Consider the following 27,078-nt stretch of genomic DNA (forward strand, 5'->3'; position numbering starts at 1 on the left):
ATACTGGGTAATGCCTGACCTCTGCCCATGTATACTGGGTAATACCTGACCTCTGCACATGTATACTGGGTACTGCCTGACCTCTGCCCATGTATACTGGGTACTGCCTGATCTCTACCCATGTATACTGGGTACTGTCTGACCGCTGCCCATGTCTACTAGGTACTGCTTGTCCTCTGCCCTTGTATACTGGGTACTGCCTAACCTCTGCCCATGTCTACTAGGTACTGCCTGTCCTCTGCCCATGTATACTGGGTACTACCTAACCTCTGCCCATGTATACTGGATACTACCTGACCGCTGCCTATATATGATGGGTACTGCCTGACCTTTGCCCATGTATACTAGGTACTGCCTGACCTTTGCCCATGTATACTGGGTACTGCCTGACCTCTGCCCATGTATACTGGGTACTGCCTGACCTTTGCCCATGTATACTGGGTACTGCCTGACCTCTGCCCATGTATACTGGGTACTGCCTGATCTCTACCCATGTATACTGGGTACTGTCTGACCGCTGCCCATGTCTACTAGGTACTGCTTGTCCTCTGCCCTTGTATACTGGGTACTGCCTAACCTCTGCCCATGTCTACTAGGTACTGCCTGTCCTCTGCCCATGTATACTGGGTACTACCTAACCTCTGCCCATGTATACTGGATACTACCTGACCGCTGCCTATATATGATGGGTACTGCCTGACCTTTGCCCATGTATACTGGGTACTGCCTGACCTTTGCCCATGTATACTGGGTACTGCCTGTCCTCTGCCAATGTATATTGGGTACTGCCTGACCTCTGCCAATGTATACTGGGTACTGCGGGACCCCTGCCTATATATGCTTGGTACTGCCTGACCTCTGCTTATATAGGCTGGTTACTGCCTGACCTCTGCCCATGTATACCGGGTACTGCCTGTCCTCTGCCCATGTATACCGGGTACTGCCTGACCTCTGCCCATGTGTACTGGGCACTGCCTGACTTCTGCCTATATATGCTGGGTACTGCCTGACCTCTGCTTATATAGGCTGGTTACTGCCTGACCTCTGCCCATGTGTACCGGGCACTGCCTGACTTCTGCCTATATATGCTGGGTACTGTGTGTCTTCTGCTGGGCAGTGTCTGGGATCTGATGAGTCTTGTGCATTGCTGGGTTCTGCAGATGTCTTTGCTCAGTGCTGGTGATCACTTTCTGTCGCCTCTGGTTTCAAAACAGAATAAATGTTCTGCCATCTCATCAATTAAACCTCTCACTGTTTACGTCCACAGCCATTTTTTCCTAGAAGGAATTTTAGTAGGGATGAAGAGATAAATTGGTTTTTACCCCAGGAAATGCTCCATAGAATAAGGTGTGCTCTGAGACCGGGAGACGAGGACTGCAGTGATGAGGAGTAACAGAATATGGGAGACCTGGATATCAGGGGGACATAATGAGAAGAGAAACAAGGCAAAATAAAACAAAATGTGTCATGCTTCACCAATAAATGCAGAGAGTGAAATGAAAACTGTGTCATCATCATTATATTTAGCATTAATGATATAATGATTTTATGACGACTGATGGGGTTAATTTATACCTACGATAAATATAACAAGGATTCCTTTATTTCTAGTGGAAGACTTCTACATAGGCAGCACTGGCAGTATTATAGTAGTTATATTCTTGTACATAGAAGCAGTATTATAGTAGTTATATTCTTGTACATAAGGGGCAGTATTATAGTAGTTATATTCTTGTACATAGGGGGCAGTATTATAGTAGTTATATTCTTGTACATAGGGGGCAGTATTATAGTAGTTATATTCTTGTACATAGGGGGCAGTATTATAGTAGTTATATTCTTGTACATAGAAGCAGTATTATAGTAGTTATTTTCTTGTACATAGGAGCAGTATTATAGTAGTTATACTCTTGTACATAGAAGCAGTATTATAGTAGTTATATTCTTGTACATAGGGGGCAGTATTATAGTAGTTATATTCTTGTACATAGGAGCAGTATTATAGTAGTTATACTCTTGTACATAGAAGCAGTATTATATTAGTTATATTCTTGTATACAGGAGCAGTATTATAGTAGTTATATTCTTGTACATAGAAGCAGTATTATAGTAGTTATATTCTTGTACATAGGGGGCAGTATTATAGTAGTTATATTCTTGTACATAGGGGGCAGTATTATAGTAGTTATATTCTTGTTCATAGATGGCAATATCATAGTAGTAAAATGAAAAACTACAGCTACATCACCTTCCTCCATGCTTATGTATTTTTAGTTTTTATAGTTAGACTTTTAGTTGATGAGGAGACTTTTGAACATGAATTTGCAGGCATGAAACTATAGGCTGCTGGAAGGTGAGAAAGAGGATTCTGTCTCCAAATCAGATACAATGGAAAAAAATAAAAATGAAACATTCATGTGGACTACAAATGATATGACTCATTGTATTTTAAGTATTTCGGTCTCTCAGCCACAGATGGTGTCACTAAATGGCAGGTGTGAAGGTAACAGATGGGACAATGATCTCTTATCTCCAGACTTAGGTCGTGATGTTCCTAGCTGTGATCACTTGATAATGAGCCTTCAGGATGTGACCCGGCCATATGTGAAAATAGTGACGTTAATGGGTGTGTTCTCTTTGCCTTAGTATATTCACTAGATGGGATTTTAAAGGGAATCTGACAGTAGGATCAACCCTCCTAAGCCGTCTATATGGGCATGTAGGTCATAGGAAGTTGAATAAAATGATACCCTGATATCTGCCATCCGATGTCTTATTCCAGAGAAATCCACATGTTTCTTAATATGGAAATGAGCTGTTAAGATCTATGGGCCGGAAATAGATCTCCCTGAGAATCTGCCTACAGGAGGTATTACCAGTGTGAGACATGTAACGACTGACAGTCTGCTCTCCTGATCTACATGTCTCACAGTATTAAAGTCCCCTTTCATTTAAAATAAGCTCTGGAGGCAGATTCTTGGGGAGATCTATGTCCGGCCCAAAGATTTTAACAGCTCATTTATATTAAGAAATATATGGATTTCTCTGGAAAAAGTAATCAAACCGCAGATATCAGGGTAGACAGGCACAGAGATCTTTTCAGCTCATTTGCCTATAAGAAAAATGTGGCTTTCTTGAGAACCATTCATCGGATTGCAGATATGAAGGTGTGAAGACACGGGGTCTCCCGTGGGCAGAATACTACTCATACAACACAGGGTTAGGGTAAAACAGCATGGCAATACTTTATTGAATCACCAACAGACAATAACATATAGAGCAGTCCCAGCAAATACCCAAGATGGTGCAAAATTACAGTCTCACCCTTCCGCTGACTTGCTGGGATTAGAGCAGTTACGACTTCGGGGCTTCCAGGGCCGACTACCCAACCTGTGGCACCCAGCTTTTGGCGCAAACCCACAAAGAGGAGATAACGACAAGCTTAGGAAGCTGACAGTCCATTGAGGCACATGGCCAGGTGACCGGATAGTCCCAACCTGGCTTCTCCAAACGTTTCCATGGGGCCAGGCAACCAGAGGGTCACAATCCTGGCTTCCCCAAACATATCCATAAGTTCAGTGATATTCAATGGAGCAGATCTGTGTTCTTCCAGCTGGGGCTGTGGTCCCCTAAGCTGACATCCAGTAGAAAGTCAAATCTGTTTCCCTCTTGATGGAGCAATTTCGTCCTAGCTGTTGCTCTGGCAAGTCACTCTGATTCTTCTTGCAGAACGATAGAAATCCTTTTTTATATCCACATCTGTGGCTCAGGTCATCATCCACATATCAGCGGGGAGGTGGGATGAGTTTAACTCTCAATGTTTGAACATTTAATCGATCTGCATAGTTCATCCTCCTCTGTTTTTGCGGGTCAACGAGCTACAGGTCCCAGACAATGGTCAATCAACATATTTAGCAAACATCCATTGTTCAATGACCCTGTGTCCCTGTCTTGCGAAGTTAGCAGACAATAAGTTGCAGTAAATATCAACTCAAGTGTCAACATCCAGGCTTATGCAAACAATAGTCTGTGTTTCTTGACCAACCAAAGAAAAACACATAAATTCAAAAGTCAACATAAAGATAATAGCGTACGTCTCCCGGCCTACTGAATTTACATCTGGATAATTAAGAATGCTGTGTCGTCACAGAAGGTATCATTGGATTCAGTTTTTTTATGATCTGTGTGCCCATATAGACGGCTTAGGACGGTTGATCCTACTATTGAGAGATGCCCTTTAAATTGCACTTCTAGCATCCAGCACTGGGCGGGAACCTCTCCCTGCATCTCTGTTTCAAGCTTTATGCAAACAGGGGGGTGCTGGCAGCAGAAAAGTTGTGGCTGTGCTAGAACATCTCCTAGTGATTGTGGGTCTGAGTAAATTACCATCTGACCCCATGCCCACCCATAAGGCTGGAAAATTAACGATCAGGACAATGAGCAGTCTGGGATATTTAAATGTGAATCCTGTTCTCTAGACAGGTAATATATAATTCAGCACAACCGGCAGGCATTGCTGTCACCGGGTATGACAGCGCTGCATGTGATACAACTTGCAGTAGTCGGTCGTGATGCTCTGACTCAGGGGACATATCAAAATGAGGGGAGAGAGTTTTATCGGCATAGAATTACATTTTATTACATGATTAATCAATATATAAAAGGAGTATTCACACAATAAATAGAGAATAAAGTGCATGGAGATAGCAGCGATGACCACCTGTGTCAAAAAGTTCTACATACAAATAGAGCTCATATAATCCATAAACAGTAGGTAAAAGATAATGATACGGCCAGGCTGGATTATCTAATGGGCCTGTGTATCAGTCCTGTACCAAATGTAATTGAGTAGTACCAGTGCACAAAGTAATTTCAAAGATATGACTGATTAAGTGCCCATGCATTATACAAGCCTCTATATATGGCCCAACAAAGTTAATCTATTAGGGATTACAAAAGTCATAATAGATCTTACCAAATAGGTATGTCAAGGAAGACCCCAGCGGTTTGGGTAAGTGGAGGTGTATCCCAGCGTGCCCCCGACACGCGTTTCGTGGCCTCAGATTGCCACTTCCTCAAGGGGACGTCTAGTGTAAAATAATTAGCAGAATATGAGAGGCTGGCGGGACATCCTTAAGGGGCGTTGGGGAATATAAACCAGTGATGTAGGGAAATATCCAGTACTCTGCTTGTACATGGGTTGGTTATCTCTGTATATAAAACTATATGACAATTTTTTTAAAGAGCCGGTACATTGTTATGCAACTAAAGCTCACTCCGATGTATAATGATCTGTTATTGTATTAGCTCCAATTGTTGGCAAATTTTACTCCAATATAATATCTGATCCGTGACTCATTTATATAAGCGTTTTATGCAAGAATCGAGTAATTTACCCCATGCACATCAGATTGTAAGATTAGAGCAACCATTGGCCTTAGATTACCGATTAGGATTTAGTGCTCATTCAGACGTCAGTGATTTTATCATGCGAGAAAATCTGCCAGTGATTTTTTTTATCAGAGTTTCACCAGAGTTTGGTCCGTGAGTCAGTTTTTATCACCAGAGTTTGGTCCAAGTCTCATGCCCTTTTCTCAGATGAGAAATAATAATAATAATAAAAAAAATTCTCTTTTCCTATCTAGCAGTCCGTGAAAAATGAGCATCACTTGGTGCTGTCTAATATATATTTTTTCACAGATCTATAGACTCGCATTGCCGATTTTGATCTGACACTCGGATAAGGATTGGGCATGTCTCCACGAAAAATTCTGGACATGTGAACGACCCCATTCAGTATTATAGGCACGGGTGCTCTACGATAAAAACATGGATCATACGCGTATGCAAAAAATGGACATGTGAATGAGTGCTGTCATAGCTCTTAGTCCAGACCAGCTCGAAATGCGTAGACTCAGCTTATGTCTTTTTAATTCATTTTCCTTATTTTTTAATGGATCTTATAAATATGATGTTTTATATATATATTTTTTTCTTGTGATTGCTGGATAATTTCTCTACTTTCCATGGCTTTTACTGCTCAAGAGCCAGCCTGATGCTTCCGTGCATCGCATCCTTATCCGAGGTATTTCCCACACCGATGAACTGATAGAAAGCCTGAGGAAAAACGATCTATGGACCAGTTTCAGTGTGAATCTAAATAGGGTTGATGAAATACGGTCCGTGATGTAAAGACTATCCGTTTGTCTCCAGCCCCAAGCTAAACAGCCCCTTCGGGTAGACAGACATGCGTACAGTCAATACATCACGGACTGTGTTTCGCGGACTTCTGAATTTTTGTTCAGGTGGATTTAGAGCAGGTCCAACAGCAGATGAGCAGCTCTGGTGCCATAACTGAGAAAGGGAAAGAGAAAGGCAAAACTCCAGTGTGCAAAACAGCAAAAATAATATCACTGAGGAGTGAAAAATGGTGGAGCGTAATGGTGGGGAGTGTTTTCTTGGCACACCCTGGCTCCTCTGATACCTGTGGATGGACGTTTGGACAGTAGGGCTTACCTAAGCGTAGTTCACCTTCATGGTGGCTGTGTACCTTTTGGCAGAAGGACAATGCCACATGCCACAAGTGTGATATGGTCATGGATTGGTTACAGGAACACGTCTGAGGGTTTTCTTTCTTCCTGGCCTTCACAGTCCTCAGATCTTAGTTCTGTAGAGCGCCCCTGGGATGACGTAAAATGGGCTCAGTGCTAGTCAGCACCTCCATCTAATTTGCAGCAATTGCAATAGGTTCTCCTGTCCACATGGCCAATATTCCTGCAGAACAATTTCAACACCAACACAATACTCTGTTCCGATGTCTCTCATAGAGTGGCCACTTCGTGTGGTTAGCATTGTATGGGCGATCTCTGTAAGAATGATCACAGCACAGTTCTTAGTGCCAGGCGGATGACTTGATCAGTTTGTTCTTGCCCAGGGAGCCCCGGAGCTGCTGCCAAGTTGTGTTTGTTCATCTCTTGTGACAAAGAATAACAGTCGGGGTTTTTCTTTTGATTTTTTTTTTTTTTTGGTTTGTTGGATTTCAGGAGCTCAGATCCAGGGAAAAGGAGAAGCAGTGGATGATACATGACAATAATTATAATCAGCGTTCTTCTCCTCCCATCATCCTCGCAGCTAACATCTTTATATAATGTGGTGGAACTATGCCAATTCTGTGCTCTTCTGATCTTGAGTTACAGCCTGTCTAATACTCCAGCCACATCCAGAGCAGCATTCACAATTACTTTTCAGGCTGCATTAACCTGTCCTACACTGTGTGAGCCCCAGTGTGACCATTGCCCTGTCCTGCGTTGAGCCCCCGTGTGATCATCGCCTTGTCCTGTGCCGTGCCCCCGTGTGATCATTGCCCTGTCTTGCGCCGAACCCTGTGTGATCATCGCCCTGTCCTGCGCCGATCCCCCGTGTGATCATCGTACTGTCCTGTGCCGAGCCTCCGTCTGATCATCACCCTGTCCTGTGCTGAGCCCCAGTGTGATCATCACCCTGTCCTGTGCTGAGCCCCAGTGTGATCATCGCCCAGTCCTGCGCCGAGCCCCCATATGATCATCGCCTAGTCCTGCGCCGAAGCCCCGTCTGATCATCGCCCAGTCCTGTGCCGAACCCCCTTGTGATCATCGCCCTGTCCAGCGCTGAGCCCCCGTGTGATCATTGCCCTGTCCTGTGTCGAGTCCCCATGTGATTTTCACCTTGTCCTACCCCAAGCTCCTGTGTGATTATCACTCTGTCCCTGCACTGAGCTCCCAGTGTGATCATCGCCTTGTCCTGCACTGAGACCCCAGTATGATCATCGTCTTGTCCTGCACTGAGACCCCAGTGTGATCATCGCCCTGCCCTGTGCCGAGCCCCAGTGTGATCATAACCTTGTCCTACCTTTGAGACCCCGTGTGATCATCTCTTTGTCCTACAATAAGCCCCAGTGTGATCATCGCCCTGCCCTGCGCTGAGCCCCCAGTGTGATCATTGCCCTGTCTTGCGCCAATCCCCCGTGTGATCATCGCCCTGTCCTGCGCCGAACCCCGTGTGATCATCGCCCTGTCCTGCACTGAACTCCCATGTGATCATCGCCTTGTCCTGCGCCGAGCCCCCGTGTTATCATCATACTGTCCTGTGCCGAGCCCCAGTGTGATCATCGCCATGTCCTGAGCCCCCATGTGATCATCGCCCAGTCCTGTGCCGAGCCCCCATGTGATCATCGCCTAGTCCTGCGCCGAAGCCCCGTGTGATCATCGCCCAGTCCTGCGCCGAACCCCCTTGTGATCATCGCCCTGTCCAGCGCTGAGCCCCCGTGTGATCATTGCCCTGTCCTGTGTCGAGTCCCCATGTGATTTTCACCTTGTCCTACCCCAAGCTCCTGTGTGATTATCACTCTGTCCCTGCACTGAGCTCCCAGTGTGATCATCGCCTTGTCCTGCACTGAGACCCCAGTATGATCATCGTCTTGTCCTGCACTGAGACCCCAGTGTGATCATCGCCCTGCCCTGTGCCGAGCCCCAGTGTGATCATAACCTTGTCCTACCTTTGAGACCCCGTGTGATCATCGCTTTGTCCTACAATAAGCCCCAGTGTGATCATCGCCCTGCCCTGCGCTGAGCCCCCAGTGTGATCATTGCCCTGTCTTGCGCCAATCCCCCGTGTGATCATCGCCCTGTCCTGCGCCGAACCCCGTGTGATCATCGCCCTGTCCTGCACTGAACTCCCATGTGATCATCGCCTTGTCCTGCGCCGAGCCCCCGTGTTATCATCATACTGTCCTGTGCCGAGCCCCAGTGTGATCATCGCCATGTCCTGAGCCCCCATGTGATCATCGCCCAGTCCTGTGCCGAGCCCCCATGTGATCATCGCCTAGTCCTGCGCCGAAGCCCCGTGTGATCATCGCCCAGTCCTGCGCCGAACCCCCATGTGATCATCGCCCTGTCCTGCGCCAAGCCCCCATGTGATCATTGCCCTGTCCTGTGCCGAGTCCCCATCTGATCATCACCTTGTCCTACCCCAAGCTCCTGTGTGATTATCACCCTGTCCCTGCACTGAGCTCCCAGTGTGATCATCGCCTTGTTGACGCGCCCCCAGAGCCGTGGAGTACTCGGCAGCCGGGCCTCTGGATGCCGGTGGGGGATATCACGGTGGCTGGCCCGGTCCGTGGCCCAGGGCGGTCTACAAAAAAAAAAGGGGAATTATTTATAGAGGATTTGTAAAGTGTTCGTGACGCCACCTGTGGAATGCGGCCAAAAGGGAGCAGCCGCTGCGGAGCAGTCCTCTGAGGCAGATGTTAGGGCAGCTTATGATGGAACGGCTCCCCACAGGTGGAGCAGCAGGCCTCAGGGCAGTGTAGCAAGCGAGGGTTGTGCTGGGCGTTGTAGTGCAGGGAGGGAAAGATGGCGCAGATAAAGAATGGACGGAGGCAGTGCGGTGCAGTCATCCGAGTCTTTACTCACAGTTCTTATGACAGTTCCACTGGTGCACTGTACGTGTGCCAGCCTCCCACATCGCGCTGCACTCACCAGGCAGGGGTTCAGCACTTCCTCAGGAAGATTAGGAGCACCTGACGGAACCCCTCTTTTTTGTGTTCCTAGCTAGACCATCTTCACGCTGGGTCTTCTCTCTCCTGCCCTGCGCTTCCCCACTCTCAATCCCGCTCAGGTGCTCTGAGGTCCCTCCTGTCTTGCTGGAGTTCCCAGACCTGCTTGACCCTCACGGAGATTAGAATAAGGCTGCGGCAACTGGTCTATGAAAGCCAGAAGCCTCTGGTTTTTCCAGCCGAGACTTGAAGTTATACGACTGGTCCAGGGGCCGGTCCCCTTCTTGCGGCCTACGATCCCTCTGTCTTCTGACAGATTCGGGGCATACCGGTGCCATCCTGCACTCGCCGTACCCCCTGGGATCCCTTCTGTAAATCGGAGCCTACTCCTCTGCTCCCCTCCTGGGCCTCCAGGAATGGGCCCTTCTTGTAGAGCAGAGCTCCTAAAGAGACTCTGCTCCCGGACTGTCTTCTTCCACTGACCTACTGAACTGTCCTACCACCCTAAGATGGCTTCCCTTTATATACCTCCTTCAATGGTGCTCCCCTAAACTGCTTCCTCCACCCACATCCACTACTGGTTCCCCCTACCTTTGGGTTCCCCCCACTCCAGCCAGGGACAGGGCTCAGCAGCTACGCACATGCATGTTGCCCTTCCAACCGGCCTGGAATAGTGTAGTGTTGAATGTGAGTGTTGGGGTTCCGGGCAGCACTCCCTCCTTACCTGAGAGAAGGAGATACCACACCTCTGGGTGAGTTGCAGTACCTCTGTGGCGACTGAACCCTCAGGGGCGCCACATTGTCCTGCACTGAGACCCCAGTGTGATCATCACCTTGTCCTGCACTGAGACCCCAGTGTGATCATCGCCCTGCCCTGTGCCGAGCCCCAGTATGATTATCACCTTGTTCTACCCTTGAGACCCCGTGTGATCATCGCTTTGTCCTGCACTGAGCCCCAGTGTGATCGTCGCCCTGCCCTGCGCTGAGCCCCCAGTGTGATCATTGCCCTGTCTTGCGCCAATCCCCCGTGTGATCATCGCCCTGTCCTGCACCGAACCCCCATGTGATCATCGCCCTGTCCTGCGCAGAGCCCCCGTGTGATCATCGTACTGTCCTGTGCCGAGCCCCAGTGTGATCATCACCCTGTCCTGAGCTGAGCCCCAGTGTGATCATCGCCCAGTCCTGTGCCGAACCCCAGTGTGATCATCGCCATGTCCTGAGCCCCCATGAGATCATCGCCCAGTCCTGCGCCGAGAGCCCATGTGATCATCGCCCTGTCCTGCGCGGAACCCCCGTGTGATCTTCGCCCTGTCCCTGCACTGAGCTTCCAGTGTGATCATCACCTTGTCCTGCACTGAGACCCCAGTGTGATCATCACCTTGTTCTGCACTGAGACCCCAGTGTGATCATCGCCCTGCAGTGTGATTATCACCTTGTCCTACCCTTGAGACCCCGTGTGATCATCACTTTGTCCTGCACTGAGCCCCAATGTGATCGTCGCCCAGCCCTTCGCCGAGCCCCAGCATGATCATCGCTCGGTCCTGCGCCCTCATTTGATCATCTCCTTGTCCGGTGCTGAACTCCAGTGTTATCATCGCCCTGTCCTGAGCCCCGCTGTGAACATAGTCCTGCACCGAGCCCTTGTGTGATCTTCGCCCTGTCCTGTGCCTCCCCTGTGCCGAGCCCTTGTGTGATCTTCGCCCTGTCCTGCGCCCCCCCCTGTGAACATAGCCCTGCCCTGCGCCGAGCCCTTGTGTGATCTTCGCCCTGTCCTGTGCCCCCCTGTGCCGAGCCCTTGTGTGATCTTCGCCCTGTCCTGCACCCCCCTGTAAACATAGCCCTTCCCTGTGCCGAGCCCTTGTGTGATCTTCACCCTGTCCTGCGCCCCCCTGTGCCAAGCCCTTGTGTGATCTTCGTCCTGTCCTGCGCTCCCCTGTGAACATAGCCTTTCCCTGCGCCGAGCCCTTGCATGATCTTCACCTTGTCCTGCACTGAACCCCTTTAGGAATCGGATGAGACTTGTGGCTTCTGATCTGCGTGTTTCCAGTGGCCGCCTTCCCTCAGACATATAAATGACTCAGTGTCTGCTCTGTGGATGCTTAGCTACATCCTGCATGATCCTGCCAGCAGCTAATGATCTGTGCCCAGCCAGAAATGGAAGATATTGCTCCCTGTTATCAACCGTTGCAGAATGGGGAGAGCTAAACAGTAGGGCAGGCAAATGCAATCTACTGTTCCCTGATATCAGCAATTTCAGGTTAGGTAAAGACTGTAGGACTTGTGGGAGAGGAAACAATAGTCTACACCATTAATAACAAGTGGATTGCAGAGAATTATTCACCCTGATATATACAGTACAGACCAAAAGTTTGGACACACCATCTCATTTAAAGATTTTTCTATATTTTCATGACTATGAAAATTGTACATTCACACTGAAGACATCAAAACTATGAATTAACACATGTGGAATTATATACTTAACAAAAAAGTGTGAGACAACTGAAAATATGTCTTGGCATTCTCTTGATGAGCTTCAAGAGGTAGTCACCGGAAATGGTCTTCCAACAATCTTGAAGGAGTTCCCAGAGATGCTTAGCAATTGTTGGCCCTTTTGCCTTCATTCTGCGGTCCAGCTCACCCCAAACCATCTCGATTGGGTTCAGGTCTGGTGACTGTGGAGGCCAGGTCATCTGGCGTAGCACCCCATCACTCTCCTTGGTAAAATAGCCCTTACACAGCCTGGAGGTGTGTTTGGGGTCATTGTCCTGTTGAAAAATAAATGATGGTCCAACTAAACGCAAACCGGATGGAATAGCATGCCGCTGCAAGATGCTGTGGTAGCCATGCTGGTTCACTATGCCTTCAATTTTGAATAAATCCCCAACAGTGTCACCAGCAAAGCACCCCCACACCATCACACCTCCTCCTCCATGCTTCACGGTGGGAACCAGGCATGTAGAGTCCATCCGTTCACCTTTTCTGCGTCGCACAAAGACACGGTGGTTGGAACCAAAGATCTCAAATTTGGACTCATCAGACCAAAGCACAGATTTCCACTGGTCTAATGTCCATTCCTTGTGTTCTTTAGCCCAAACAAGTCTCTTCTGCTTGTTGCCTGTCCTTAGCAGTGGTTTCCTAGCAGCTATTTTACCATGAAGGCCTGCTGCACAAAGTCTCCTCTTAACAGTTGTTGTAGAGATGTGTCTGCTGCTAGAACTCAGTGTGGCATTGACCTGGTCTCTAATCTGAGCTGCTGTTAATCTGCGATTTCTGAGGCTGGTGACTCGGATAAACTTATCCTCAGAAGCAGAGGTGACTCTTGGTCTTCCTTTCCTGGGGCAGTCCTCATGTGAGCCTGTTTCTTTGTAGCGCTTGATGGTTTTTGCAACTGCACTTGGGGACACTTTCAAAGTTTGCCCAATTTTTCGGACTGACTGACCTTCATTTCTTAAAGTAATGATGGCCACTCGTTTTTCTTTACTTAGAATTTGTGTTATGGCAAGAAAAAAGCAGCTAACAGTCTATTCAGTAGGACTATCAGCTGTGTATCCACCAGACTTCTGCACAACAAAAACTGATGTTCCCAACCCCATTTATAAGGCAAGAAATCCCACTTATTAAACCTGACAGGGCACACCTGTGAAGTGAAAACCATTTCTGGTGACTACCTCTTGAAGCTCATCAAGAGAATGCCAAGAGTGTGCAAAGCAGTCATCAAAGCAAAAGGTGGCTACTTTGAAGAACCTAGAATACAAGACATATTTTCAGTAGTTTCACACTTTTTTTTTAAGTATATAATTCCACATGTGTTAATTCATAGTGTTGATGCCTTCAGTGTGAATGTACAATTTTCATAGTCATGAAAATACAGAAAAATCTTTAAATGAGAAGGTGTGTCCAAACTTTTGGTCTGTACTGTATATATTATATATATACTAGATGGTGGCCCGATTCTAATGCATTGGGTATTCTAGCATATGTCTCCGGACCCTCCTTTATAATACCCCATGCAGGAAGTCACATCCCCCGTATATAATACCCCATGCATATAATACCCCATGCAGGATGTCACATCCCCCGTATATAATACCCCATGCAGGATGTCACATCCCCCCTATATAATGCCCCATGCAGGATGTCACATCCCCCCTATATAATGCCCCATGCAGGATGTCACCTCTCCCCCATATAATGCCCCATGTAGGATGTCACCTCTCCCCCCATATAATGGCCCATGCAGGATGTCACCTCTCCCCCCATATAATGCCCCATGCAGGCTGTCACATCCCCCCTATATAATACCCCATGCAGGATGTCCCATCCCCCCATAGCGCCCCATGCAGGTCCCCTATGGCCCCATACAAAAAAAAAAAAAAATCCAGTACTCACCGCACTGCTTCTCTGGACTCCAGCGTAGCCGGCATATTCACGCTGTGCGCTGTGACCGGTCAGGAGAGAGCGCGGTGTAAAGACGTCACCGCGCCCTCTGACCTGAGACGTCACAGAGCTGCAGCGGAAGACACAGGAGCTGCTGCGCAGGCACGGGGAGGGGTAAGTATGACGCCGGGTGCCGGGGTCCTGATCGAGCGGGGGGAGCGACGGGAGGAGAGGGGAGGGGAGAGGAGGGGAGGGGAGAGGAGGGGAGAGGAGGGGAGGGGAGGGGTAAGTATGACGCCGGGTGCCGAGGTCCTGATCGAGCGGGGGGGAGGGACGGGAGGAGAGGGGAGGGGAAAGGAGGGGAGGGGCATCACACTTGTCCTCGGGAGATAAGCGGCCATAGCCGTTGATCTTCCGACGATAGCCGCATGTAGGTCAGCGGCGCCTGCGGGCGGGGGACTTATGCTGCGAGCAGCCGGCTGCATCGCCGCTGACCTCCGTGCCACACATGAGCCGCTAATGGCCGCCATGTTTTTCTGAAATGCCGCATCGCTGATTGGCCGCGGCCGGACCAATCAGCGACCCAGGATTTCCAGGACAGACAGACAGACTGAAAGACAGACAGACGGGATAAGACAATTATATAGATAGATATATATATATACACATAGTTTGTTTTTTCTTATCGGGTCCCTCACATGGTTTATAGCTCATCTCTGTGACAGCTACGTCCCAATAATAGGAGAAACGTAATCACATAGTCGCTGGTACATTGTGTACTTGGTGATTGAATAAAACCTGGGAGATATAGGAATTGTTTTATTTCACTGATTGGCCTTCATGATGACCCGTCAGCTTCTCGCCTCTTGTCTTGGAAGCCAAAGTGATGGATAGGACAGGTCTGTGCCGCTGCTGGAGCCCGAAATGTAACGAATGGGACACAATATGGATACTGATATGGGTGGCACAGCGGGCAAGCAATGGAGTAGTGGAGCCGGCTGTGGAGCGTGTCTGGCTGCCAACGGGGAGTCGGTGTGTCCTGTGGGGAGCTGTGCATTGTGCTGTCAGGCTTCAGGCCAATGCTAGTGAAACCTACAGGAGCACAATCCAGACCCTCATAATACTTTACAAGAAGGGGGAGGAAGATGGCACCGCTGCCTCCTGGTGCCCGAGCCACAAAGCTGGGTGTCTGTGATTTACTGTAACCACCAGGCTGCATGCTAAAAGATGCAACCACCAAGCTCGGCGTCATAGCGGTGACTGCAGCAATTTGTAGCCCTCTACAATAAACTTAAAGGGGCAGTCAACTTATTCATACCTCTCAACTTTTGAAAAAGAGAAAGAGCGACAGAACATGCTGTGCGCGTAGCGCATCGCGGCAAATTTTGGCCATGCCCCTGGAGAGGAGTAAATAGTCATTCTCCTTAATAGCGCACACAGCAGCGGCCATTATCCTGCTGCGGCTCAGCGATCCTCTGTGCCCGCTACTAAAGAGACTGAATATTCACTCCCCCCACGCCCATGGGCGTGGAGAAGAGTGAATATTCATCCTCTCTAATAGTGAGCACACAGGATCGCAGAGCCGCAGCAGGAAGCCAGCAGCTGACAGTGTGCGCTATTAAAGGAGAATGAATATTAACTCCTCTCCACTCGTGGAGAGGAGTGAATATTCGTTTTCTTTAGCAGCTGGCACGTGGTAGCTGTCGGCTACTACCTGTGCCCACTGCTCCAACGCCAGAACCCATCCCACCACCCTCCACAGCCGGGAGAACAGCTGAGTCGTGACGGGACGCAAGACTGAGCCCTCAAAGAGGGACAGTCCCGCAGAAACCGGGGCGGTTGGGAGCTATGACTTATTTGATATTGATGACTTGTCCATAGGATGCATGATCAATATCAGATCTGGAGATCTGACACCCGGCACTCCCACTGATCAGCTGATTGGTCACATCCAGAGCAGCTCATCCTACTGCAGCTCAGATCCTGAGCTCTGAAATAGGAGCTGAAATGCACTACCAGGGAACGGCCACTACGCAGAGTATGCAGCTGTGCTGTTTTGGCTTCTTTCTAAATGTACATCCCTGACCTGAATTCTAGTTGTATATATCTATATACAGGGAGCTCCCCCTGGCTGCAGATAGACAGAATTGTATCAGCAAAACAAAGTTCTGACTAATAAAGTGATACATTTTTAAAAAAATTCATTGCAGAATTCTGGTGCTATTTAAATAGAAGAAATAAATAAAAAACTAAATCAAACTAACAATTTAACTTCCAGTCCTAGATTAGCACAGATACCACTGCTATACTCTGCTGGCTATGATATTACTGACAATGGGGGCATCCTGGTGGCCTTTACATTGATGTGTAATTCATGTACAGTGTGGAAGAGTAATTTCTGTGTGCTGGATGGTGGCATTATGTGTATAGTATGGCAGTGTTATTTCTGTGTGCTGGATGGTGGCATTATGTGTATAGTATGGCAGTGTTATTTCTGTGTGCTGGATGGTGGCATTATGTGTATAGTATGGCAGTGTTATTTCTGTGTGCTGGATGGTGGCATTATGTGTATAGCATGGCAGTGTTATTTCTGTGTGCTGGATGGTGGCATTATGTGTATAGCATGGCAGTGTTATTTCTGTGTGCTGGATGGTGGCATTATGTGTATAGTATGGCAGTGTTATTTCTGTGTGCTGGATGGTGGCATTATGTGTATAGTATGGCAGTGTTATTTCTGTGTGCTGGATGGTGGCATTATGTGTATAGTATGGCAGTGTTATTTCTGTGTGCTGGATGGTGGCATTATGTGTATAGTATGGCAGTGTTATTTCTGTGTGCTGGATGGTGGCATTATGTGTATAGCATGGCAGTGTTATTTCTGTGTGCTGGATGGTGGCATTATGTGTATAGCATGGCAGTGTTATTTCTGTGTGCTGGATGGTGGCATTAAGTGTATAGTATGGCAGTGTTATTTCTGTGTACTGGAAGGTGGCATTATGTGTATAGTATGGCAGTGTTATTTATGTGTACTGGAAGGTGGCATTCTGTGTATAGTATGGCAGTGTTATTTGTGTGTACTGGAAGTTGGCATTATGTGTATAGTATGGCAGCATTATTTCTGTGTGCAGTGTTATTCAGGTGTACTGGTGGTGGCATGTGCATAGTATAGCAGTGTTATGTATACATGATGGTGCATGTGTACAGTATGGCAGTGTTTTTTATGTATACTTTATGGTGGTATTGTGTTCAATATGACAGTGTTATGTATACAGAATGGTGGAATGTGTACTGTATGGCAGTGTTATTTATGTTTACTGAATGTTGGTATTGTGTACAATGTGGCAGTGTTTATATGTACTGGATGGTGGCATTAATTATTCGTAATTCATAATTATTTATGCTACATGATAGCATTCGTTATGTGTACACTATGGCAGCATAAATTACATGTATGTATGGTAGCATAATCTACATAAACTGTTATACTACACATACATTTGGGACATTTTTATTCATTTTATATTGAGTGTATATTGATGTTTTTTTTATATAAAGTTTTGCTTTTAATATACACAATTCAGATACAAAAGAATAGGAACTTCCAACATTATTGGGTAAGACACCATATCGCTTGTGGATGACGTTGGTTCTCACGTATGTGTCATTATAGGAGTGCATCGTGGACGAGGACTGCAGGGCTGGAAATTACTGTCATCTATCAAGCGTTCACTACAGGTGCCTGCCGTGTAAAGAGGAGGAGATGGTAAGAATGGAGGCGTTCTGACAATTTTTTTAGCAGGTCTTTTCCGAAGATAAAAATAGTAAATTGGAATACACCAATTGCTTCCGGAGCTGCATTCATGATTCTCCTGGCTCCTACTCTTTAGGACCTTTGGGAAGAGAAACATTTTTTATGTGCAGCTCTGGATGTGAATAGAGATGGGGAGAACAAATTGATGTGGAACTGTAGATACAGGAAATCTACTAATGTCAGATGATTTTAACAGAGTGAGAAAAAAGTGACGAAGAAATAAAGTTTAACTTTTCTAATAAAGTAGTGTAAAATTAGAGATTTATTTCCGGGTTATATGTATTAGCTGTTATCTGTGGTTGTTTTTCTCATGAGATCTTCTCTTGGTTCTGCAGTGCACAAGGGACGGGGAGTGCTGCGAGGGGCGGCTGTGTGTGTGGGGACAGTGCAGAAAGTCCCCCAAAGGTCAGAGCGGGACAATCTGTGAAACTCAGCAGGACTGCGGCCCCGGGCTGTGCTGTGCAATGCATACAAGTAACTATATACTCCTGTCCATGTCTCATAGGAAGCTGTCCATATACTGTATTCAGCCTGATCACCAGCAATGATGAGTCTTTGTATCACGTCTTGTACTCTAGTCACATCCTAAGTTGCATTCAGAGTTCCTGTAAATCCTTTCCGTATTGGGACACTTTTCTTTTTTGTTTTTTTTCCCTCCTCTTTTTCAAAGGTTCATACATTTTTTTTTGCATAAACATAGCCGCAATGAGAGCATGTTTTTTGCCATTTCTCCAAAGTCTCCCAGGAGCCACTTTTCAACGCTACAACGCCAGGCCATATAACCTGGGATAAAAACAAAATGAGCAAATACCCTGCAGTAGCTAAATAAGCAAATAGTACATGTAAATAACAGGGGACTGTCACGAGGATACAGCGACAGAGAGGGGTCAGGCTACACGTGCACCTGCGATGGATCTGCTTTGCCTTCCAGTTAGCTGTGCAGATTTCTCTTGTTCTGGTGTTGCAAGGGTTAAACAGTTCTGTTTGTCTCCTAGAGCTCTCCATCCTTACTTATCTCAGCTGTTCTGATTTCTCCACTCCCCTATGGTATAAATGCTCACCTCTTAGCTTGAGTATTTGCAAGTGATAGCTTGCTATAACCTGGTTTGGAGCTGGAGGTGTGTGCTGTGTGCTGTGAGATTATCTAGGAGTTGTCTCTGCAGATATCTGTTTGGATATTTGAGTGGTTTTTCCTTACCTTATCTTCTATTTGGTTTGCCTCACCTTTTATCCCTTTCTGTAGTCTGGGAGCACGTTGAGTGATTGCGGTTTCTTTTATCCCGGTTTGTGTCTGTAACATAGATCAGGACTAGCGTTCCTGCTGCCCTACGCACTAATCGGGGTCATACTCAGGGTGAGACAGGGATAGGAACGTGCTCGCTGCACATGGTGAAAGAACCCGTTTAGGGACACTAGAGAGCTTAGGGTTACGGAGGGCAAGTGTCAGGGGTGCCCCCTTTAATATTTCCCTAGTGGCAGAGCTCCCCTTCCCTTCAGTCTCATTGTGCCCCGTCCTGCTTCTGACATAAGCGTGACACTATTTCGATCAAAAAAAAAACATCCCACCATGAAGAGGTGTACCCAATCAGGATGGTCCTATCTCTTGTCTGTGCCAGCAAGCCTCAATAAACGGGGGCAGAGCATGACCCAGGCCTGACTGTTTAGACACCTGACCGTGGAAAGCTATAAAGAATAAATGTACAGCCCAAAAAAGGAGGAGCCACATCCCTATATGTAAAAACTACAAAAAACTAAAGCAAACCCAAGGAAGTGAGCTGGAGCACATGTGCTCCAGCTCACTTCTTTGGTTTTGCTTGTGCTAATTGGAGCAGTATAGTGATCAAATGAAAGTAAAATGGCGATCTCCTATGAAGCCTGGTCAGTGGCTGGGCTAAACAGTAGCACAAAGTTGAGGGCCCATCGACACCCTTCGCGACTACCTGTTTTGAAAATGTTAAATGTCGGTGTCTGAGATTCACAACACCATCTTAATGGTTAAACAGGGGCTGGTCGCGGCTTCATTCTGCTCATCACTGGGGGATATCTGACCCCGAATGATCACACCCTGATAGGGTTATTCTTATGGGTTCAGGATAAGGACCAGCTGTCAGTGACCTCGGAGAATCGGGGCTATGCAGCCTTGCATGTCTCTGCCGCCCCCTGGAGGCCACTGACCATACAGCGTAGACTATTGTTGCAAAATATATACTACATATTAATATTTGATCTTGGAAAAGTTTGAGTGGAAACAGATTTAAAATGATGGTAATCATTCTAATCAATAGCCAGAACAATTGTAATTGCAGCTTTGGATGTGAGTGGAGAAAAGCTACAATAAATCGGAAGATAAGTAAAGTAGATGCATATTATAAATAAATGCAAACTGTGAAATAAGATACATAATGTTGTCCTGGTGGCAGCTTCGGGGTCCCTGATTAACGCTCTGGTCTTCTTGCAGGTCTCCTGTTTCCTGTGTGCACCCCGCTGCCTGGTAAGGGAGAGCAGTGCCAAAATCTGAATCCATTACTAGAACTCTTCGCTTGGGAGTTAGAATCTGATGTTCCTGCAAACTTTTGCCCCTGTCCCAGCGGACTTCTCTGCAAGCCTCAAAGGTGACTAATGCCAGAGGCACGAGGCTCACAGTGTCTCAGTTCAAGTGCCTGTAAATGGTAGAACAGAACATAAAGCAGAGAAATTGGGCAGAATTATACGCCATGGGTCCGGCTAAGACCTGAGAGTTAACTCTCAAGCAAGAAATTAAATATTGAGATTTTGATTGATTGCTCCGTTATAAATGATGGTTTATGTACAAAACTGATACAATATTCTGGGTGGAATAGAAAGGCAGAGAGTCTGATAGACAGGACCACTGTAACATACACTGCTGAGAGCAATCTACTGTCACACATACAATGCTGATAAATTAGCGTCAGCACACTACTAATATACAATGTACAAGAGATCCTGATAGAATCAGGAAGCATTATATTGACTTATATATAATGCAAACACATTGTGGTCACTGATATACAAAACGGAGAAATAGAGAACTAACGCACGATGCAGAGCGTCAGATGTGTAACATGGAGTGTGGGGTGGTGCCAAACATTCAACGCAGAGAGCAATGAGCTGTCCAAGATATCATGTAGATGGGAACCTAGTGACTGACTTAATGCAGATGAGATTCACAGGATTCTGGTGACTGATTTTTAATTGCAGAGAGCGATGTAATGTATTATATACGAGGCGGAGAGCGATGTAATGTATTATATACGAGGCGGAGAGCGATGTAATGTATTATATACGAGGCGGAGAGCGATGTAATGTATTATATACGAGGCGGAGAGCGATGTAATGCATTATATACGAGGCAGAGAGCGATGTAATGTATTATATACGAGGCGGAGAGTGATGTAATGTATTATATACGAGGCAGAGAGCGATGTAATGTATTATATACGAGGCGGAGAGTGATGTAATGTATTATATACGAGGCAGAGAGCGATGTAATGTATTATATACGAGGCGGAGAGCGATGTAATGTATTATATACGAGGCGGAGAGCGATGTAATGTATTATATACGAGGCGGAGAGCGATGTAATGTATTATATACGAGGCGGAGAGCGATGTAATGTATTATATACGAGGCGGAGAGTGATGTAATGTATTATATACGAGGCGGAGAGTGATGTAATGTATTATATACAAGGCACAGAGCGATGTAATGTATTATATACGAGGCGGAGAGTGATGTAATGTATTATATACAAGGCACAGAGCGATGTAATGTATTATATACGAGGCACAGAGCGATGTAATGTATTATATACGAGGCGGTGAGTGATGTATTATATACGAGGCAGAGAGCGATGTAATGTATTATATACGAGGCGGAGAGCGACGTATTATATACAAGACTGAGAGTGATGTAATGTATTATATACGAGGCGGAGAGCGATGTAATGTATTATATACAAGATGGAGAGCGATGTAATGCATTATATACAGGACACAGAGTAATGTATTATATACGAGGCAGAGAGCGATGTAATGTATTATATACAATTAGGAGAGCGATATAATGTATTATATACAAGGCGGATAGGTCTGTAATGTATTACATACAATTAGGAGAGCGATGTAATGTATTATATACGAGGCGGAGAGAGATGTAATGTATTATATACGAGGCACAGAGCGATGTAATGTATTATATACAAGACTGAGAGTTATGTAATGTATTATATACAATTAGGAGAGCGATGTAATGTATTATATACAAGGCAAAGAGTGATGTAATGTATTATATACAATACAGAGAGCGGCGTATTATATACAAGATGGAGAGCAATGTAATGCATTATATACAGGACAGAGTAATGTATTATATACGAGGCAGAAAGCGATGTAATGTATTATATACAAGGCGGATAAGTCTGTAATGTATTATATACAAGGCGGATAGGAATGTAATGTACTACATACAATTAGGAGAGCAATGTAATGTATTCTATATACGACGCAGAGCTCGATGTAATGTATTATATACGAGGCGGAGAGCGATGTAATGTATTATATACGAGGCAGAGAGCGATGTAATGTATTATATACGAGGCAGAGAGCGATGTAATGTATTATATACAAGGCACAGAGCGATGTAATGTATTATATACGAGGCGGAGAGCGACGTATTATATAAAAGACTGAGAGTGATGTAATGTATTATATACGAGGCGGAGAGCGACGTATTATATACAAGACTGAGAGTGATGTAATGTATTATATACGAGGCGGAGAGCGACGTATTATATACAAGACTGAGAGTGATGTAATGTATTATATACGAGGCGGAGAGAGATGTAATGTATTATATACAAGGCACAGAGCGATGTAATGTATTATATACAAGATGGAGAGCGATGTAATGCATTATATACAGGACACAGTGTAATGTATTATATACGAGGCAGAGAGCGATGTAATGTATTATATACAATTAGGAGAGCGATATAATGTATTATCTACAAGGCGGATAGGTCTGTAATGTATTATATACAAGGCGGATAGGAATGTAATGTATTACATACAATTAGGAGAGCGATGTAATGTATTATATACGAGGCGGAGAGAGATGTAATGTATTATATACGAGGCACAGAGCGATGTAATGTATTATATACAAGACTGAGAGTTATGTAATGTATTATATACAATTAGGAGAGCGATGTAATGTATTATATACAAGGCAAAGAGTGATGTGATGTATTATATACAATACAGAGAGCGGCGTATTATATACAAGATGGAGAGCAATGTAATGCATTATATACAGGACAGAGTAATGTATTATATACGAGGTAGAAAGCGATGTAATGTATTATATACAAGGCGGATAAGTCTGTAATGTATTATATACAAGGTGGATAGGAATGTAATGTACTACATACAATTAGGAGAGCAATGTAATGTATTCTATATACGACGCAGAGCTCGATGTAATGTATTATATACGAGGCGGAGAGCGATGTAATGTATTATATACGAGGCAGAGAGCGATGTAATGTATTATATACGAGGCAGAGAGCGATGTAATGTATTATATACGAGGCAGAGAGCGATGTAATGTATTATATACAAGGCACAGAGCGATGTAATGTATTATATACGAGGCAGAGAGCGATGTAATGTATTCTATACGAGGCGGAGAGCGATGTAATGTTTTATTTACAATACGGAGAGCGTTGTAATGTAGTATATACTAGGTGGAGGGTGATGTAATGTAACATTTACAAGGCAGGTGAGCGATGTAATGTATTATATACGAGGCAGAGAGCGATGTAATGTATTATATACGAGGCAGAGAGCGATATAATGTATTATATACGAGGCAGAGAGCGATGTAATGTATTATATACGAGGCAGAGAGCGATGTAATGTATTATATACGAGGCAGAGAGCGATATAATGTATTATATACGAGGCAGAGAGCGATGTAATGTTTTATTTACAATACGGAGAGCGTTGTAATGTAGTATATACTAGGTGGAGGGTGATGTAATGTAACATTTACAAGGCAGGTGAGCGATGTAATGTATTATATACGAGGCAGAGAGCGATGTAATGTATTATATACTAGGCAGAGGGTGATGTAATCTATAATATACAATACAGAGATCAATGCATTACATACAAGGCGGTGGGTGATGTAATGTATTATATACAAAGCAGAGTCTTTTAGTCTTTAGTACACAAGGCAGATCAGTTAAATATTCCCTGTATAGAATATTGCAGAAAGGAAAGATACTGAGTATATAAGAGCCTCATAGTGGCCCAAATACAATGCTCGTACCCTCCTCTCACCTGGCCCAGCCTCCGCTGCAGCGCTCTCCTGGCTGCTACATTGCACTGATTTCTTTTCCTGTTTTCTTAGTCACAGCTTGGTATCTGTCTGCGAAGATCCATCTCTACTTAAGAGAAATAATCCGGACCTCATCGACGAGGACGTGTCATTTTTCACCCCTGCACCCCAAGATGGAATTGTCTATGAAGACAGCCTCATTGTGCCCACAGGATTTGAACAGGACCTCAGCGCGTCTGAAGACGTGATTGACAAGGAGTCAGAACTTGCCCCTCGGACGCACATCATAGATTATATTTAAAGATCATTAAGAAAACCTTTCACCAGTTTGCGCATGTTACACCGGCTGCAGAACGGAGCACAACGTAGTTCTTATCTTTTAACTTCTCGATGTGGGGGAAGATATTCGCTTTTAAAGTTTAGGTTATAACTTATACTAAGCCCAGAGGGGGCATTACCGGACATTTTTCTCAGGGGGTGTGTGTTTTTCTCCCAGCTTATCATTAGTCAACGTCAAATCAATATTGGGAATAAATTAATTATCCATATTCTATAGGTGACAGGTCAGTAAAGAGTATGGGATCAGAAAAAAAACAAGTCTGCTTTCTTCCCCAGAGCTCCACGCTTGTCCCTGGGTTGTATCTAGCATTGCAGCTGTACTCCATTAAAGTGTATGGGACTGAGCTGCAATACTATGCACAGCCTGTGCACAGGTGTGGCGATTTTTTATTTTTTTTTTAAATATTTTTTGTACTCAATGTTAAATCATCCAGACCCACAACTACACGATCTCTCGTGCAACCCTTATTCCGGAGCACCATAAAAACATAGCACTCTAGCATAAAATAAAACACCCCTCAGCTGTCATTAAGGGGTTAACTGTTGTATATGAAACAAACTTTGTATTATTCTTCACCATTTCAAGATCTCAGCTTGCTTTAAGTGAAAGGAAACAACGCATGCACCCAGAAGCTGAATAAAGAGACATAACTTCTCACAACTGAGGGTTTGTTGCAATTATGTTCTAAACTGGTTACAACTGTAACAAACTGTCAGCAAGGAGAAGGATTAAGTCAGGGTAGGTTTTCATCCTCGGTGAACTGACAGCTAGGCTATAATCCCCTTCCTCACCCCATACTGACTGCCATGATGAAAGTTGCTGGAGGTGTTTGTAATGACACTCGGCTGTGCTGTACTCTCCACTGTAAGTGCAGAGATGGGGGGGGAGAGCAGAGCTGTGTGTCATTACACATCTCACACAGACAGAACCTATCCTAAGCGTTCCTGGAGGAAGGGGTGTAGGGGAGGTGTTTCCCCCTGTATGATGCCTTCTGCTTATGATTACTCAATGTCGTCTAGGGCCAAAAATACACCCCCCAGAGAAGAATCTCTGTTAATGCCCCCTTGGATCTTCGTATCTAATATTTCCGCAATGGAGAGGAAAAATTAAAAAAAATGTAAAATCATGTTTCATTCAGCTCTGCAGCCGCTATTCCATGATGTGGTCAGCGTCATATGCTCAAACTGGTGAAGGGCCCGCTGTAAAAGCAAATTTGCTTCCCGACAAACCACAGATAATGCCATCATTCCCACGTTAATACTTTTGCACCGTGCAAACCATTATACAAAGCAGGACCTGCAGGATGGCACCCTGCCAGCAATGGAAGTCTCTATGTAAAGGGTTTTACTTCTGAAAAGGAGTCATCTCAGCCCCCGACTCGGGAGGAACAGGACAATATGACCGGGGGTGATGAGCTGCAGCAACCCCAAAAATACTGGATGACTGTCACAATGACTGAGCACCGTATACAAAAATGGCTCCATAATGAGAATTACCTCGCAGAACAGCAGAGAGTACATTACTGTAACAACTCTCCCTAAGATAGTCTTAGAATTAAAGGTGTGTCTGGAAATCACTGCATACTGAAAAGTTCTGAAACTTTCTAATAACATCTGCATTTCCATCCTTAATTATTTGCAAGATTTATAGCGCTCTAGCATAAGTGCTTTATGGTAGATCGTGCAGTCATGGGTCAGGATTGTCTATTGTGGAGCACCCCTTTGTAACGGATAGAAAAGTCTATTTCTTCCAAAAACAGCGCCACACCTGTATACAGGTTCTATATGGTATTGCAGCTCAGTTCCATTCACTTCAATAGAGTATAGCTGCAACGTCAGACAACCCAGGGGAAGGCGTTGAAGAAAGCAGCCATGTTGTTGTTTTTTTTTTTTTCTAATCCCGTACTATTTACTGACCAGTCATCTATAGAATATAGATTAAAAAAAACAATTTTTATTCCCAATATTTAAAGGAATATGCTGCAGTTTTTGGACACTCTCTTTGCTGGATGGAAGTGCAATAATACTGTCCACATTAATTTATATATATATATTCCTATGTTTGCATGTGTATGATTTTTTCCCCTGATATATTTATCCGAAAAAATTATTCTCATGAGTTTAGTAAATAAACTAATTTAATATCTTGGTGCAGATTGTGATGCTTAAATTAAAATAAGCAGAAAGTTAGAAAACTAAAAAATATTTCATGAGGAATCAAAAAAAAAAAAAAAAAAAAAAAGAATATATATATATTATATATATATAAAAAAAATAAAGGGAACACTTAAACAACACAATGTAACTCCAAGTCAATCACACTTCTGTAAAATCAAACTGTTCAGTTATGAAGCAAAACTGATTGTTAATCAATCTCTCCTGCTGTTGTGCAAATGAGACAGACAACAGGTAGAAATGATAGGCAATTAACAAGACAACCCTATAAAGGAGAAGTTCTGCAGGTGGGGACCGCAGACCATTTCTCTGTTCTCATCCTTTTTGGCTGCTGTTTTGGTCACTTTTTTATTTTGCCATTGCTCTCACCCCTAGAGTGATACGAAAAAATTGCAGAGGGCATGCAGATAATATACATTTCCATTTGCATACAGTCTTAATAGTCATGAACATTAACATAGTAGAGATATGTATATCTACT

The 27,078-nt window shown here is 45.1% G+C and overlaps 1 protein-coding gene across 2 annotated transcripts in view; it reads left to right on the top strand.

Annotated features, from left to right (window-relative positions):
• The window catches only part of DKK3 (dickkopf WNT signaling pathway inhibitor 3), a 50,650-nt gene extending 24,077 nt beyond the window's left edge, over window positions 1-26,573 (top strand). For both annotated transcript variants that reach the window (XM_073658289.1, XM_073658290.1), the window contains 4 exons: window positions 17,583-17,675; window positions 18,059-18,197; window positions 20,182-20,335; window positions 24,156-26,573. In XM_073658289.1, coding sequence (XP_073514390.1) covers window positions 17,583-17,675; window positions 18,059-18,197; window positions 20,182-20,335; window positions 24,156-24,384 — 615 coding nt within the window. In that variant the 3' untranslated portion in view covers window positions 24,385-26,573. The remainder of the gene's footprint in view (window positions 1-17,582; window positions 17,676-18,058; window positions 18,198-20,181; window positions 20,336-24,155) is intronic.
• Window positions 26,574-27,078: the final 505 nt, after the last annotated feature.

Source organism: Phyllobates terribilis, unplaced genomic scaffold (genome assembly GCF_046119375.1).
Source record: "Phyllobates terribilis strain yellow unplaced genomic scaffold, ASM4611937v1 Scaffold_13__5_contigs__length_258822181, whole genome shotgun sequence".
NCBI classification, from domain to species: Eukaryota; Metazoa; Chordata; class Amphibia; order Anura; family Dendrobatidae; genus Phyllobates; species Phyllobates terribilis.